The 14,128-nt window shown below is 46.6% G+C and overlaps 1 protein-coding gene across 3 annotated transcripts; it reads left to right on the top strand.

Moving 5' to 3' along the window:
* Window positions 1–78: 78 nt before the first annotated feature.
* On the top strand, window positions 79–9,084 carry pgm1 (phosphoglucomutase 1). Of its 3 annotated transcripts, none has more exons than XM_055861575.1 (9): window positions 79–99; window positions 2,166–2,291; window positions 2,995–3,185; window positions 3,445–3,599; window positions 3,765–3,880; window positions 4,253–4,388; window positions 6,960–7,197; window positions 7,415–7,549; window positions 8,210–9,084. In XM_055861575.1, the coding sequence occupies exons 2-9, from the start codon at window positions 2,201–2,203 to the stop codon at window positions 8,297–8,299; spliced, it is 1,152 nt and encodes a 383-aa protein (XP_055717550.1). In that variant the 5' UTR covers window positions 79–99; window positions 2,166–2,200; the 3' UTR covers window positions 8,300–9,084. The 3 variants fall into 3 exon arrangements, with proteins under 3 accessions (XP_055717550.1, XP_055717552.1, XP_055717551.1); XM_055861577.1 differs by having other exon boundaries at window positions 80–99; window positions 6,960–7,143; XM_055861576.1 differs by lacking the exon at window positions 79–99 and adding an exon at window positions 738–829.
* Window positions 9,085–14,128: the final 5,044 nt, after the last annotated feature.

A 14,128-nucleotide genomic window follows, 5' to 3' on the forward strand; every position in this document is an offset into this window, starting at 1 on the left:
TAGGGTTGCCTACTGTTGTATCTGAGACAAAAAGTTGTTTATTAATTTAAAGCTGCAATATGTAACTTTTTGGGAGACTGACCAAATTCACATAGAAGTGTGAGTTATAGATCTGTCATTCTCATTGAAAGCAGGTCTAAGAAGTGGTAAATCTGTTCTGTGTGTTATTTCTTATGTTTGGTTTTTGCTTTGTACACAAGCTTCAAAAAGCTGAAAATACAATATTATTGGTTATAGAGAATATATTTAATAGCGATTTTAGATGGTACAATGATTCTCTACACTAGACTTGCTTGTTTTGTCACAAACTGAAATTAGGCAAACTATTAGATACTGCATGTTAAAGTTGTATTTTGGTCCTAATGTTGACATGATGCCATGATTGAGGCACAAATACATTGTGGCATCAGACTTCTTTTGAATATTGTTTATTTTATGCGCCAGGCCTTGAATCAAAATCCAGTACTGTCCGTTTAAATCTAGAGGTGGGAAGGACCTAACCAAGGGGGAACTTGCGAGTGTGTACGTGTAGCAGCTGTGCGGTGCATTCGCCTCAACCGAATACGCGGATCACTTGTGGAAAATGACGAAAATCACAGTAGTCAAAACCAAGGCTTATCCTGACCAGAAGCCTAGCACGAGTGGACTGAGGAAAAGGGTGACAGTCTTTCAAACGAATGAGCACTATGCGGAGAACTTCATTCAAAGCATTATCTCTTGCATCGAACCAGCGGAGCGTCAGCCTGGACTGCTCGTAGTGGGAGGCGATGGAAGGTTTTTCATGAAAGATGCCATTAAGTTGATCATCCAGATCGCCGCTGCTAATGGGGTCAGTAATAATACCATGTTTATCCACCTGTAGTGGCTAAGACATGACGGAAACCTAGGCCTCACCCCCAAACATGTATACCATTAGCAGCTAGTCTAGCGTCTTTGACAGCTCCCAGTGTTGACAGTGACAGCGCCAATCAGTGGTACATTGTAGCGCTTCATCAGTTTTGAAGTTTGGTGGATACATTGTTGCCAATGCCGATACGTTATTTTATTTTGGATACAGATGGCAATTCCGTCTTATAATAAAATGAAATTGAGCATATTGCCAGTGCCGGGCTACCACAGTTGGGGCCCCGCCACCCTAAATCATTTTGTAGGATACCAAAAAAAACGAAATTAGCTAACTTACTGCATTTCAACACATTTTTGCCATGGTGCAGAGAAATGTGCAGTTTTATAATGCTTTTCTACACATTTTGTCATGAGGCTGAGAGAATTTGACCATTTTAATGCTCATTTCCTGCAATGTAACACTTTTTTTCCATGGTGTAGAGCAGGGGTGTCAAACTCATTCCACGGAGGGCCTAGTGTCTGCAGGTTTTTGGTTTTTCCTTTCAATAAAGCCCTAGACAACCAGGTGTGGGGAGTTCCTAACTAATTAGTGATGTTAATTCATCAATCAAGTACAAGGGAGGAGCGAAAACCCGCAGACACTCGGCCCTCCGTGGAATGAGTTTGACACCTGTGGTGTAGAGCATTTGTTTTGCTGATTTATAGCTGGTCTCATGTTTTTATTCACAGTTTGCCATGAGGCTGAGAGAACATTTAGCAGATGCAAAGCAAATTTCCATAAATTCTACAAATGTTGCTATCATATGCTAGATGGGGGCCCCTGGCCTCGCCTTCGTTAACAGAACTGAGGGAAAACAGTGCCTGACAGGCGGGGGAGAAGTGCACTGTCTACCAGTGTGCTAGCTAGCTACCTATCCCGCCTGCTGTGTACCCCCAGAGTGCTAGCTAGCACAGTGTCTTTAACTCCCGACTGCCAAACACCTACCATTAACAGAACTGTGGGAATGCATTGTCCGACAGGCTGTGGGTGAAGAACGCTGTCTACCGTTGTCCTTGTTAGCTTCTGTTGTCACCCCCGCCTCTTCTTCTTCTGTGGGGTTTATCAGCAGTTGCCATTCAAAGTTATGGTGCATTACTTCCATCCAAACCCCCGAGTTGCCCTCTTGCTATTATAAACTGGTTACCAATGTTTTGTCATACACCTGGTGTACGGTCTGATAAACCACGGCTTTCGGCCAATCAACATTCAGGGCTCGAACCACCCAGTTTATAATAGTTAGTACATCTAATCTATCCTAACTGCTGTTTGTCCTCTACAGTGGAGATCGTGGACTCTGTGGAGTCCTACGCTGAGATGCTGAGGGGAATCTTCGACTTCAATGCCCTAAAACAGCTTGTGTCTGGAGCCAATCACATTAAAGTCCGTCTGGACGCCATGCACGGAGGTACTCTACATATACTGTAGATCACTGAACCGCTCAGCTGACTGCTGTATGATACCACTCTGTCTATTGACAATGATCTGTGTGCTTGTAATGCCTTGTCTAAATGTTTGTGCTATAGCATCAGCTACAAGGTAGGTGGTAGGTAGCCTAACAATTACGAGCGTTGGGCCAGTAATCGAATCCCAGAGCCGACTAGGTGAACAATCTGTCTGTGCCCTTGAGCAAGGCACTGGACCCTAATTGTTCCTGTAAGTCACTCTGTATAAGAACGTCTGCTAAATGACTAAAATGTAATGAATTAGATTCCTGCTCTCAGTAATGTTTGTATGTTTAGTACTGCGTGACTTACTGTCCAATATTCTGATTTCTCAACAATGCTGTTTTCAGTTCAGATAGTTTCCCAGCAGACACACAATGCTCTGTCCAGCCACGCAATGCTCTGTCCAGCCACGCAATGCTCTGTCCAGCCACGCAATGCTCTGTCCAGCCACGCAATGCTCTGTCCAGCCACGCAATGCTCTGTCCAGCCACGCAATGCTCTGTCCAGCCACGCAATGCTCTGTCCAGCCACGCAATGCTCTGTCCAGCCACGCAATGCTCTGTCCAGCCACGCAATGCTCTGTCCAGCCACGCAATGCTCTGTCCAGCCACGCAATGCACTGTACATCACACCTCTATTCATGATAACCTTTACCCCCTTCAGTGGTTGGACCCTACGTGAAGAAGATCGTCTGTGAGGAGTTGGGTGCTGCTGCCGACGGTGCCTTCAACTGTGTCCCCAAGGAGGACTTTGGTGGTCATCACCCTGACCCCAATCTGACCTACGCCTCTGACCTGGTCAACGCCATGAAGGGAGGAGAGTACGACCTCGGAGCCGCCTTTGATGGTGACGGTGTAAGTTGACATTCGGGGGAACCAGTTCAAGATTTCAGCCCCATCTCATCCTTGCATAGTTCAAATTCAGGCTCCAGGTCTCGTTCATCACTCGGCTGAAGGTAGCTTGGAATCGAGGCTATTTCATGCATGACCCGTGTCCATAGTATCAGTCCTTGAATCATCCCACAATCCAAACCTCTTTATATCTCCTGCAGTCTGTTCAGATGCTGAACTCTCCTCTCCTACCCTCTGCTCTCGACTCCTGCCCTCTCCTCAGGATCGTAACATGGTCCTTGGAAAGCATGGCTTCTTTGTCAACCCCTCTGACTCTGTGGCCATCATTGCAGCCAACATCACTTGCATCCCCTACTTCCAGAAGACTGGGGTCAAAGGTCTGGCCCGCAGCATGCCCACCAGCGGAGCTCTGGACAAGTGAGCCTAACGACCACACAGTCCATTCCTAGCTTCTTCTTGACTGTACCTTTTTAATGTTTATTTATGACAGTGCACATTAATCAGCATTCCGTTTCCTCATTAATGTTTAACTGGCGGAGTTAGCAAAATAGCTAATTTGAATATCCTATCGCTGTCCCTCAGTGTGGCTAAAGCCTTGAAGATGAATCTGTATGAGACTCCTACTGGCTGGAAGTTCTTTGGTAACCTGATGGATGCTGGCAAGCTGTCTCTGTGCGGAGAGGAGAGCTTCGGCACTGGTGAGTTAGGAGGACCGGGATCTTAACGTTAACTGACCAGGGTCATGGCAGAACTAAAGACACTCACTAAAACAACACACACATTTGTTTACATTGTCAGTTGTGTTATGAACTTTGTTATTACCAGCCTCCAGCCACATGGCATGATTTTTGTTAAGCTTACCAGCCTACATAGTGAGCATTGCTCTCTTTTCCAAAGACCAGCATTCTAGTTGTACAGCATAATGTAGCTTTGTATGCAGTATATCAGCTCTAGTAGTTTGATAAAGAGAGTCAGTGGTGTTACATCGTTCCAGTCAGTTGGGTAAGACGTGTTTGTACATATCTTAACCACCACCGTCCTTCCCCTCCTCTCTTCATTGTTTACCAAAGGCTCTGATCACATCCGTGAGAAGGACGGCTTGTGGGCGGTGCTGGCCTGGATGTCCATCCTAGCCCACAGGAAGCAGAGTGTGGAGGAGATCATGAAAGACCACTGGAACAAATTTGGCAGGAACTTCTTCACCAGGTTAGTGGTTGAACTCTGCTGCGCTCAAGTGGTGCAGTCAAATCAAATTTTATTGACCACATACACATGGTTAGCAGATGTTAATGCGAGTGTAGAAAACTGCTTGTGCTTCTAGTTCCGACCGGGCAGTAACAAGTAATCTAACAATGTCACAACATCTACCTTATACACACAAGTGTAATGGAATGATTTAGAATATGTACATGTAAATATTTGGATGAGCGATGGCCGTGCGGCATAGGCAAGATGCAGTAGATGCTATAGAGTACAGTATATACATATGAGATGAGTAATGTAGGGTATGTAAACATTATATAAAGTGGCATTGTTTAAGTGACTAGTGATACATTTATTACATCCAGTTATTAAAGTGGCTAGAGATTGAGTCTCTATGTTGGCACTGAATGTTAGTGATGGCTGTTTAACAGTCTGATGGCCTTGAGATAGAAGCTGTTTTTCAGTCTCGGTCCCTGCTTTGATGCACCTGTACTGACCTCGCCTTCTGGATGATAGGGGGGTGAACAGGCAGTGGCTCGGGTGGTTGTTATACTTGATGATCTTCATGGCCTTCCTGTGACATCGGGTGCTGTTGGTGTCCTGGAGGGCAGGTAGTTTGTGCAGACCTCACTACCCTCTGGAGAGCCTTACGGTTGTGGGCGAACCAGTTGCAGTACCAGGTGGTGATACAGCCCGACAGGATGCTCTCAATTGTGCATCTGTAAAAGTTTGAGTGTTTTTGGTGACAAGCCAAATTTCTTCAGCCTCCTGAGGTTGAAGAGGCGCTGTTGCGCCTTCTTCACCACGCTGTCTGTGTGGGTGGACCATTTCAGTTTGTCCGTGATGTGTACGCCGAGGAACTTAACTTTCCACCTTCTCCACTACTGTCCCGTCGATGTGGATAGGGGGGTGTTCCCTCTGCTGTTTCCTGAAGTCCACGATCATCTCCTTTGTTTTGTTGACGTTGAGTGTGAGGTTATTTTCCTGACACCATACTCCGAGGGCCTTCACCTCCTCCCTGTAGGCCGTCTCGTCGTTGTTGGTAATCAAGCCTACCACTCTAGTGTCGTCTGCAAACTTGAGGATTGAGTTGGAGGCGTGCATGGCCACGCAGTCACGTGAACAGTGAGTACAGGAGAGGGCTGAGAACGCACCCTTGTGGGGCCCCAGTGTTGAAGATCAGCAGGGTGGAGATGTTGTTTCCTACCCTCACCACCTGGGGGCGGCCCGTCAAAGTCCAGGACCCAGTTGCACAGGGCGCGGTCGAGACCCAGGGTCTCGAGCTTAAGGATGAGTTTGGAGGGTACTATGGTGTTAAATGCTGAGTTGTAGTCGATGAACAGTATTCTTACATAGGTATTCCTCTTGTCCAGATGGGTTAGGGCAGTGTGATTGCAATTGTGTCGTCTGTGGAACTGTTGGAGTGTGTCTAGGGTGTTGGTTAGGGTGAAGATATGATCCTTGACTAGTCTCTCGAAGCACTTCATGATGACGGAAGTGAGTGCTACGGGGCGGTAGTCGTTTAGCTCAGTTACCTTAGATTTCTTGGGAACAGGAACAATGGTGGCCCTCTTGAAGCATGTGGCGACCGCAGACTGGGATAGGGATTGATTGAATATGTCCGTAAACACACCAGCCAGCTGGTCTGCGCATGCTCTGAGGACGAGGCTAGGGATGCCGTCTGGGCCGGCAGCCTTGTGAGGGTTAACACGTTTAAATGTTTTACTCACGTTGGCTGCGGTGAAGGAGAGCCTGCAGGGTTTGGTAGCGGGTCGTGTCAGTGGCACTGTATTGTCCTCAAAGCGAGCAAAGAAGTTATTTAGTTTGTCTGGGAGCAAGACATCGGTGTCCGCGACGGGGCTGGTATTCTTTTTGTAATCCGTGATTGACTGTAGACCCTGCCAGATACGTCTTGTGTCTGAGCCGTTGAATTGCGACTCTACTTTGTCTCTATACTGACGCTTAGCGTGTTTGATTGCCTTCCGGAGGGAATGGCTACACTGTTTGTATTCAGTCATGTTTCCGGTTGCCTTGCCATGATTAAAAGCATTGGTTCGCGCTTTCAGTTTTGCTCGAATGCTGCCATCAAGGTGTAGCCCCCCCTGTCCCGTCTACACCAGGTGTAACCCCCCCTGTCCCGTCTACACCAGGTGTAACCCCCCCCCTGTCCCGTCTACACCAGGTGTAACCCCCCCCCTGTCCCGTCTACACCAGGTGTAACCCCCCCCCTGTCCCGTCTACACCAGGTGTAACCCCCCCCCTGTCCCGTCTACACCAGGTGTAACCCCCCCCCCTGTCCCGTCTACACCAGGTGTAACCCCCCCCCCCCCTGTCCCGTCTACACCAGGTGTAACCCCCCCCCCCCCCTGTCCCGTCTACACCAGGTGTAAACCCCCCCCCCCTGTCCCGTCTACACCAGGTGTAAACCCCCCCCCCCCCTGTCCCGTCTACACCAGGTGTAACCCCCCCCTGTCCCGTCTACACCAGGTGTAACCCCCCCTGTCCCGTCTACACCAGGTGTAACCGTCCCCTCTACACCAGGTGTAACCCTAACCCCAGTCCCGTCTACACCAGGTATGATTACGAAGAAGTGGACTCAGACAAAGCCAACACCATGATCAAGGAGCTTGAGGCTAAGATGTTTGACAAGTCCTTTGTGGGCCAGAAGTTCTCATCGGGAGATAAGAGCTACGAGGTGGCTGTCTCTGACAACTTTGCCTACATCGACCCTGTGGACGGCAGCGTCTCCAAGAACCAGGTGAAAGACGGGACCAAAAAGGCATCTAGAGAGGCATCCCAGCATGGGACATGGGTGTGGTGGATACAATTCTGTCAGTACATGTCCATGATAAAGAGTGATGGATAGTTATGACAATATTATTAATAGTTCATAGAATGTTGATAGATTACCAACACATTTCCTGCAAATATAGACTCGAAGCATCACTAGAGGCACATATAATTATTCGTTCTGCTTCATATTCCCAGTATATTGAGTTCCTCCTTAGTAATCTCTCTGTGTCGCTCAGGGTCTGAGGATCATCTTCTCCGACGGCTCCAGGATCATCTTTCGTCTCAGTGGGACAGGCAGCGCCGGTGCGACCGTCAGGCTCTACATAGACAGCTATGAGAAGGACCCCGCCAAAATCTACGGCGACGCACAGGTGAAACCTGGGGGCTGAGGAGCAGCAGGGCTCTTCTCTGATTGGATGTGACAGGGTCATTTTAGAGGCGCAGTGGGGGAGCTCTTGTACTTGTCATGACGATTCAATGGAAGATTAAGTATTTCTACACCCCCCCCCCCCCCACACACACACACACACACAAGCCTGTCAGCCAGCTTGTTTTTGGTCGTCAGGTCCAATAACAGTGCCTTTCAGAATTCTTAGTTGACTTGAAGGAGAAGGAATGTTTGGCTAAGAGTTGAGTCATGGTTGATATCAGGCCATGGGGAAAAATAAGTTTGAAAAGCACAGAGTTGACACTTCATAAAATCATTCTAAGTGGTCTGGGCAGGAGAGACAGAATGATGGAGTGAGAGACAAACTGACAGAATGGTGGAAAAAAACAAACTCCCTGATAATAATTTTGGATAAGGAGGCCCTCTATGGCACGGATTCATTTAGGACCGTTTCTATTGCTTACCAATCTAAAAAGATTGGATAGGTGAAAGCATTATGGTAGCGGCTCAGCTTGGCTTGTTCCAGGGCTAGTTGGACTTATGTGTTCAGTCTGTAACTCTAACATAGAAGTCAGTGGGGTTATAGGAAGAGGCTATGACCGAGTGAGACTGGAGTGTAATGTTGACAGTTTGGCTTCCTCAGGTCATGCTGAAACCTCTGGTGGAGATTGCGCTGAAGATCTCCGGGCTCCATGAGAAGACCGGCCGCACCGGGCCCACTGTGATCACGTAGACTGCGGGCCCTGCCCCCCACTGTGATCACAAAGACTGCTGGTCCTGCCCCCCACTGTGATCACATAGACTGCTGGCCCTGCCCCCCACTGTGATCACATAGACTGCTAGCCCTGCCCCCCACTGTGATCAGACTGCTAGCCCTGCCCCCACTGTGATCACATAGACTGCTGGCCCTGCCCCCCACTGTGATCACATAGACTGCTGGCCCTGCCCCCACTGTGATCACATAGACTGCTGGCCCTGCCCCCCACTGTGATCACATAGACTGCTGGCCCTGCCCCCCACTGTGATCACAGACTGCTAGCCCTGCCCCCCACTGTGATCACATAGACTGCTGGCCCTGCCCCCCACTGTGATCAGACTGCTAGCCCTGCCCCCCTCTGTGATTAGACTGCTAGCCCTGCCCCCCACTGATCACGTAGACTGCTGGCCCTGCCCCCCACTGATCACGTAGACTGCTGGCCCTGCCCCCCACTGATCACGTAGACTGCTGGCCCTGCCCCCCACTGATCACGTAGACTGCTGGCCCTGCCCCCCACTGTGATCAGACTGCTAGCCCTGCCCCCCACTGATCAGACTGCTAGCCCTGCCCCCCACTGTGATCAGACTGCTAGCCCTGTCACACCCTTCCAGGTAACTCTGTCCTATCGACCCCTCAACCTTTCCACTTGTGCCTAGCCTCTGAAGAACAACCTCACCTCACTTATACCATAAAGCCATCCAAACAAAGGCTTAAAATGTAACACTGCCATTCACCATGAATAAAACGTCATTACAAAATAATATTGTCGCACTCGTGTGTATTTATTTGGGAGATATTAAATAAATATATATTTCAATATACGTTGAAATATATATTTATTAGAATTTCTTATGGAAGACACAAAGGCAGTATGAACAGTCAGTTTTGTTGTCCGTAGCATTCTACATTTTAAGACAGACACCCCACCACCATGCACGGAGTCAGTGACCAATGTCAATCTCTCCCGGCATGCCTGATCTAGCCAATCAGCTGAGAGATCAGTGCTAGGATGTGATTATGGTGGTGAGATCAGTCAACCAGCTTGGACATACACAGTCAATTTTGATGCCAGAGGGCCTGGTTTGGGGGCAATCCAACTACGGAAACACCGGAGTAGCTTAATGATGCTGCATGTGTAGATGTAAAACATTATTGTGCTTAAGCTTAGAGCTGCAGCCACACAGATGTTAAACAAACAGCTCCTGGCCTCAGGCGGGTCTAAGCCTCTTAGGGCCTCTCTGAAGAGGAGATCATTGACTTCTGGGCTGGGAGGTATCAGACATATTCCCCCCCCTACCATAATCTCTGCTCTCATCCCCCTGTCCTATTCTTCTAAATGTTCGTTCTCTCTCTTCTCTTTTCTCTCTACATCCCACCACAAATACCAGGCCAGGGGTGTCTGTCTATTTGAACTGATGAGAACTAACTCTGGTAGACCTAGACCATAACCCCTCAGCAGACAGTGTGTGAGAGAGCATTGAGGTAGCCAGAACTAGCCAGCCCTTCACTGTGCCAGAGGAGACGGGAATGAGTGGGTGGAGTGATATTAATGGTGATGGCCTCTTAGCGGAAACACTGTTCTGGACATGAACATGGCAAGTCATTCTATCCTCTGTCATCAAACAAGCCAAGAAGTGCAGGATGGATCCGAATGGGTTCTGTCCAGAGTCAATGTAGGAGAGGGAGTATTTCCAAAAGGTGAAGTCTTTCCAAAGACATTCCCGGGTTGCATCCCAAATGACACCTTATGGGCCCTGGTGTAAAGTAGTTCACGACATAGGGAATAGGGTGCCATTTGGGACACAGTCCTGATCCTGAAGAGGAAAAGAAGACCAATTTAATCTACTCTTCCTGTTCTCTGCAGGGAAATGTACTCAATAATCGGATAGTCACCATTATACTGAATGATATGTGTGTAAGTCTTGTCATGACGTTGCCCTCTTTGGGTACAGCAAGCCCCATCCCCCTCTATCTGCCTCCTACACAGGCTGCTGTGGTCAGAGACAGATCGTAAATTCCTGAGGAGAGGATCTCCTCATGGCCAGAGTATAGAGACAGAGTGAAGTTTCATAAAGATCAAAGGAATTTCTTCCACCTCACAGAACTTGAGGTTTGAACAACATTTATGTTCCGGAGAAGGTATAAAAGATTGGTGAAGAATCCAGCTACGAACTGGTCCGTTTGGTACAAGTTTGTAAAACTCATGAGAGACGGTGCGGCCACATTACCATAACGCTGTTTATATAATAGCCTCAGATATGAGGTTTATATCTAGTTGTTGTATAAGATGAATGAGTGAGGATGATACTGTTTGTAAAATTGTGTAATGTGATTTTGGACTGTTTAATGAAGGATACTCCAATTCCCATTTGAGTTGAACTAAATCAGAGGACCGCCCATGAGCACAGTTATGGTCGGGCATCCGGGACAGACCCTTTTCTGCCCTTCCGAATAAAACCCCCACTCGGGTTTTCTATCACCAGACCATGTTTCTCTCAATCACGAGAGGACAAAGGTTGCAGACCAGCTTACCTCGATAACGAGAGGGCCAAGGTTTGAGACCAGACTGCTGAATCTTTTTACCATCCCACGTGGTTAAACTCTTAGACTATCGATACTGACAGAATAAGAACAAGTCTTTGATATTAATTACTAGTCTGCAGGAATTTGGTATCATTGAACGCGAAGAACGACAACCGCCAAAACACCTATCCATAACGACATGAATGAATGTCACTCTGAACAATTCTCTCTAACCATGACAGAGAGGACAGAAACTCTCCAACAGAAACTAACTTTTCAGCAGAGATCCCGACGACACACTGAGCGTAAATATATATATATTGATTGCAATTGTTCCCGAATGAGTGAGCGTTCATGTGCAAAGGATTAGCATTTCAATTGTTATAATTATCAACTCTGTAGTGACTTCTCAGCTGACCCCCACTTCCCTTTTGTCTAACAAGCCGCCATGCCGGTTTAGCCCACTAGAGAAACTCCGTTATCATTTCCTTGTAACTATCAACTGTTTGTTTATGCATTTCTGTGAATTACTTAGTTAGTAAATAAATGGTTTAAGACAATTGATGTATGGATAACTCATAGTGAAGACTGAGTTCGTGCAGATAACCAACAATTTACGACGTTTGGAATGAGACTAACGTGAGGTAAAATAAAGAATTCATTAATTCGAAGACTAATTGATCAGATATAAAATATCTGAAAAGTTATATTAGGAAAATTATAACTTTGTAATCTGAATATTTTCCTTGGTGCCCCGACTTCCTTATAAATTACAGTTACATGATTAATCAATTTAATCGCGTAATAATAATTACAGAGAATCTTTGATAAAAACAAAGTCTTCATTTAATGATAGTAAAGACACGACAGTCTCTTAAGATGATCTTCTAGCCAGATGACAGAAAGCTAAGTAAGAGAGAGACTTCTAGTGAGGGAAAATACAGTTCCAGATCTTCCAGCTAGTGAGGGAAAATACAGTTCCAGAACTTCCAGCTAGTGAGGGGAAAATACAGTTCTAGAACTTCCAGCTAGTGAGGGAAAATACAGTTCCAGAACTTCCAGCTAGTGAGGGAAAATACAGTTCCAGAAGTTCCAGCTAGTGAGGGGAAAATACAGTTCCAGAACTTCCAGCTAGTGAGGGAAAATACAGTTCCAAAACTTCCAGCTAGTGAGGGAAAATACAGTTCCAGAACTTCCAGCTAGTGAGGGAAAATACAGTTCCAGAACTTCCAGCTAGTGAGGGGAAAATACAGTTCCAGAACTTCCAGCTAGTGAGGGAAAATACAGTTCCAGAACTTCCAGCTAGTGAGGGAAAATACAGTGCCAGAACTTCCAGCTAGTGAGGGAAAATACAGTTCCACAACTTCCAGCTAGTGAGGGGAAAATACAGTTCTAGAACTTCCAGCTAGTGAGGGAAAATACAGTTCTAGAACTTCCAGCTAGTGAGGGAAAATACAGTTCCAGAACTTCCAGCTAGTGAGGGGAAATACAGTTCCAGAACTTCCAGCTAGTGAGGGAAAATACAGTTCCAGAACTTCCAGCTAGTGAGGGGAAAATACAGTTCCAGAACTTCCAGCTAGTGAGGGAAAATACAGTTCCAGAACTTCCAGTTAGTGAGGGAAAATACAGTTCCAGAACTTCCAGCTAGTGAGGGAAAATACAGTGCCAGAACTTCCAGCTAGTGAGGGAAAATACAGTTCCAGAACTTCCAGCTAGTGAGGGGAAAATACAGTTCCAGAACTTCCAGCTAGTGAGGGAAAATACAGTTCCAGAACTTCCAGCTCTAGGAAGAGAAGAGATTGATGTACAGCATAGGAGAAGTGGAGAAACTTGTCCTCTTCCAACCTCATTTACTGGTTGTGGATTGACGTCACCTTTTGTCATTATCCCATCTCCTGAGTCCTGTGTCTAAATTGTCTCCAATTTAGTTAATTGTTGAGAAGCTGCAAAATCAGGTGCACCTAAGGAGAGCGATCTCTCTCTCTCTCTCTCGACATGGGGAAAAGAAAATTGCTTTGGGGAGCACAAATAGACTTATTCCACCCATGCCTGTCACGTATGTCAATGTCATTCATGTTGACAACAACTCAAATCCACTAAACCCTGGCATTTATTTGTTGGGCATCTCTGTAGCATAGAAGGGGTTAACCTTAACCCCACAGCCCAAAGGTACAGGCTTTGACAGGGGGATATGTAACGACTCTAAATGGTTCCTCTTTGAGGTCCATCGGGGGATGAATAATAGGGTGGACAGTTTGGTCCTGGACCTGCATTGTTGAGGCCCAGGCCTGTGATTCCGACACGGTGCGACGCATAATGTCTTCCCCTATTTCGGCCGGGCCGGTAATGGTTCCCAGGTTGTATTTAGATTGGCTGTCATTACGTCAGGTAATCACAATAAGGCTTACATTAAGCCGCTCTGGTCTGGAGCTATTAGATGGCTAAATGACTTTCTTTGTGGTTGGCAGGGCGACTGTGTTTTTACAGCGGCCCGTAGATTACTCTGCAGGGGGAACCGGTCCCTTGGGACATAGAATAACACCATCAGCTGACAAAGCCATCATTCTAAACTGCCTTAAATAAGTCCTGGAGTGGAGAAAACACTGAGTACAATAAAATCAAGTATAACTCAATGTTTCTTGTGGTTTTCTCTGAACCTCTCTCTCTTTATCCATTAAAGTGGCAATCTGCAGTTGAAACAATAACAAAGGGAAATCCCGCCACTGTTTCGGTAAAAAGCTGAGAGATGGAGCTGGAGAAATGCAACCACTCAAATTCCTAGAATTATGGATGCAATGACTGACATTTCATTATATCAACATTTTAATTTAAGCATGTTTTGAGGCCATACAGAGTTTCTTTACAGTTACTTAGTTTACAAACATTTTAGTAAAACATGCTTATAAGCTTTTTCAAGATGTCCACCATTGTTCCTGTACCCAAGAAACTAAAGGTATGTAACGATGTTCGTCTGAGGAAGAAGGAGAGGACCAAGGTGCAGCATCGTACGTGTTCATGATTTTTAATAAACCTGAACACTAGAACAAAAAATAACAAAGTGGAACAAACAAAACAGTTCTGTCTGGTGCAGACACACAAAACAGAAAATAACTACCCACAAAACAAAAACATAGAATGCCCACCCCAATTCACACCCTGACCAACCAAAATAGAGACATAAAAAGGATCTCTAAATTCAGGGCGTGACAGTACCCCCCCCAAAGGTGCAGACACCGGCCGCAAAACCTAAACCTATAGGGGATGGTCTGGGTGGGCATCTAT

The sequence above is a fragment of the Salvelinus fontinalis genome, chromosome 14, assembly GCF_029448725.1.
Source record: "Salvelinus fontinalis isolate EN_2023a chromosome 14, ASM2944872v1, whole genome shotgun sequence".
NCBI classification, from domain to species: Eukaryota; Metazoa; Chordata; class Actinopteri; order Salmoniformes; family Salmonidae; genus Salvelinus; species Salvelinus fontinalis.

Excerpts from the sequence above, each read along its gene's own strand:
- pgm1 (XM_055861575.1), top strand. The coding sequence starts at position 2,201 with ATGCTGAGGGGAATCTTCGACTTCAATGCCCTAAAACAGCTTGTGTCT. Across the intron at positions 3,881-4,252 it reads AGAGGAGAGCTTCGGCACTG|GCTCTGATCACATCCGTGAG; the intron begins GTGAGTTAGGAG and ends TGTTTACCAAAG. Across the intron at positions 7,198-7,414 it reads CATCCCAGCATGGGACATGG|GGTCTGAGGATCATCTTCTC; the intron begins GTGTGGTGGATA and ends TGTGTCGCTCAG.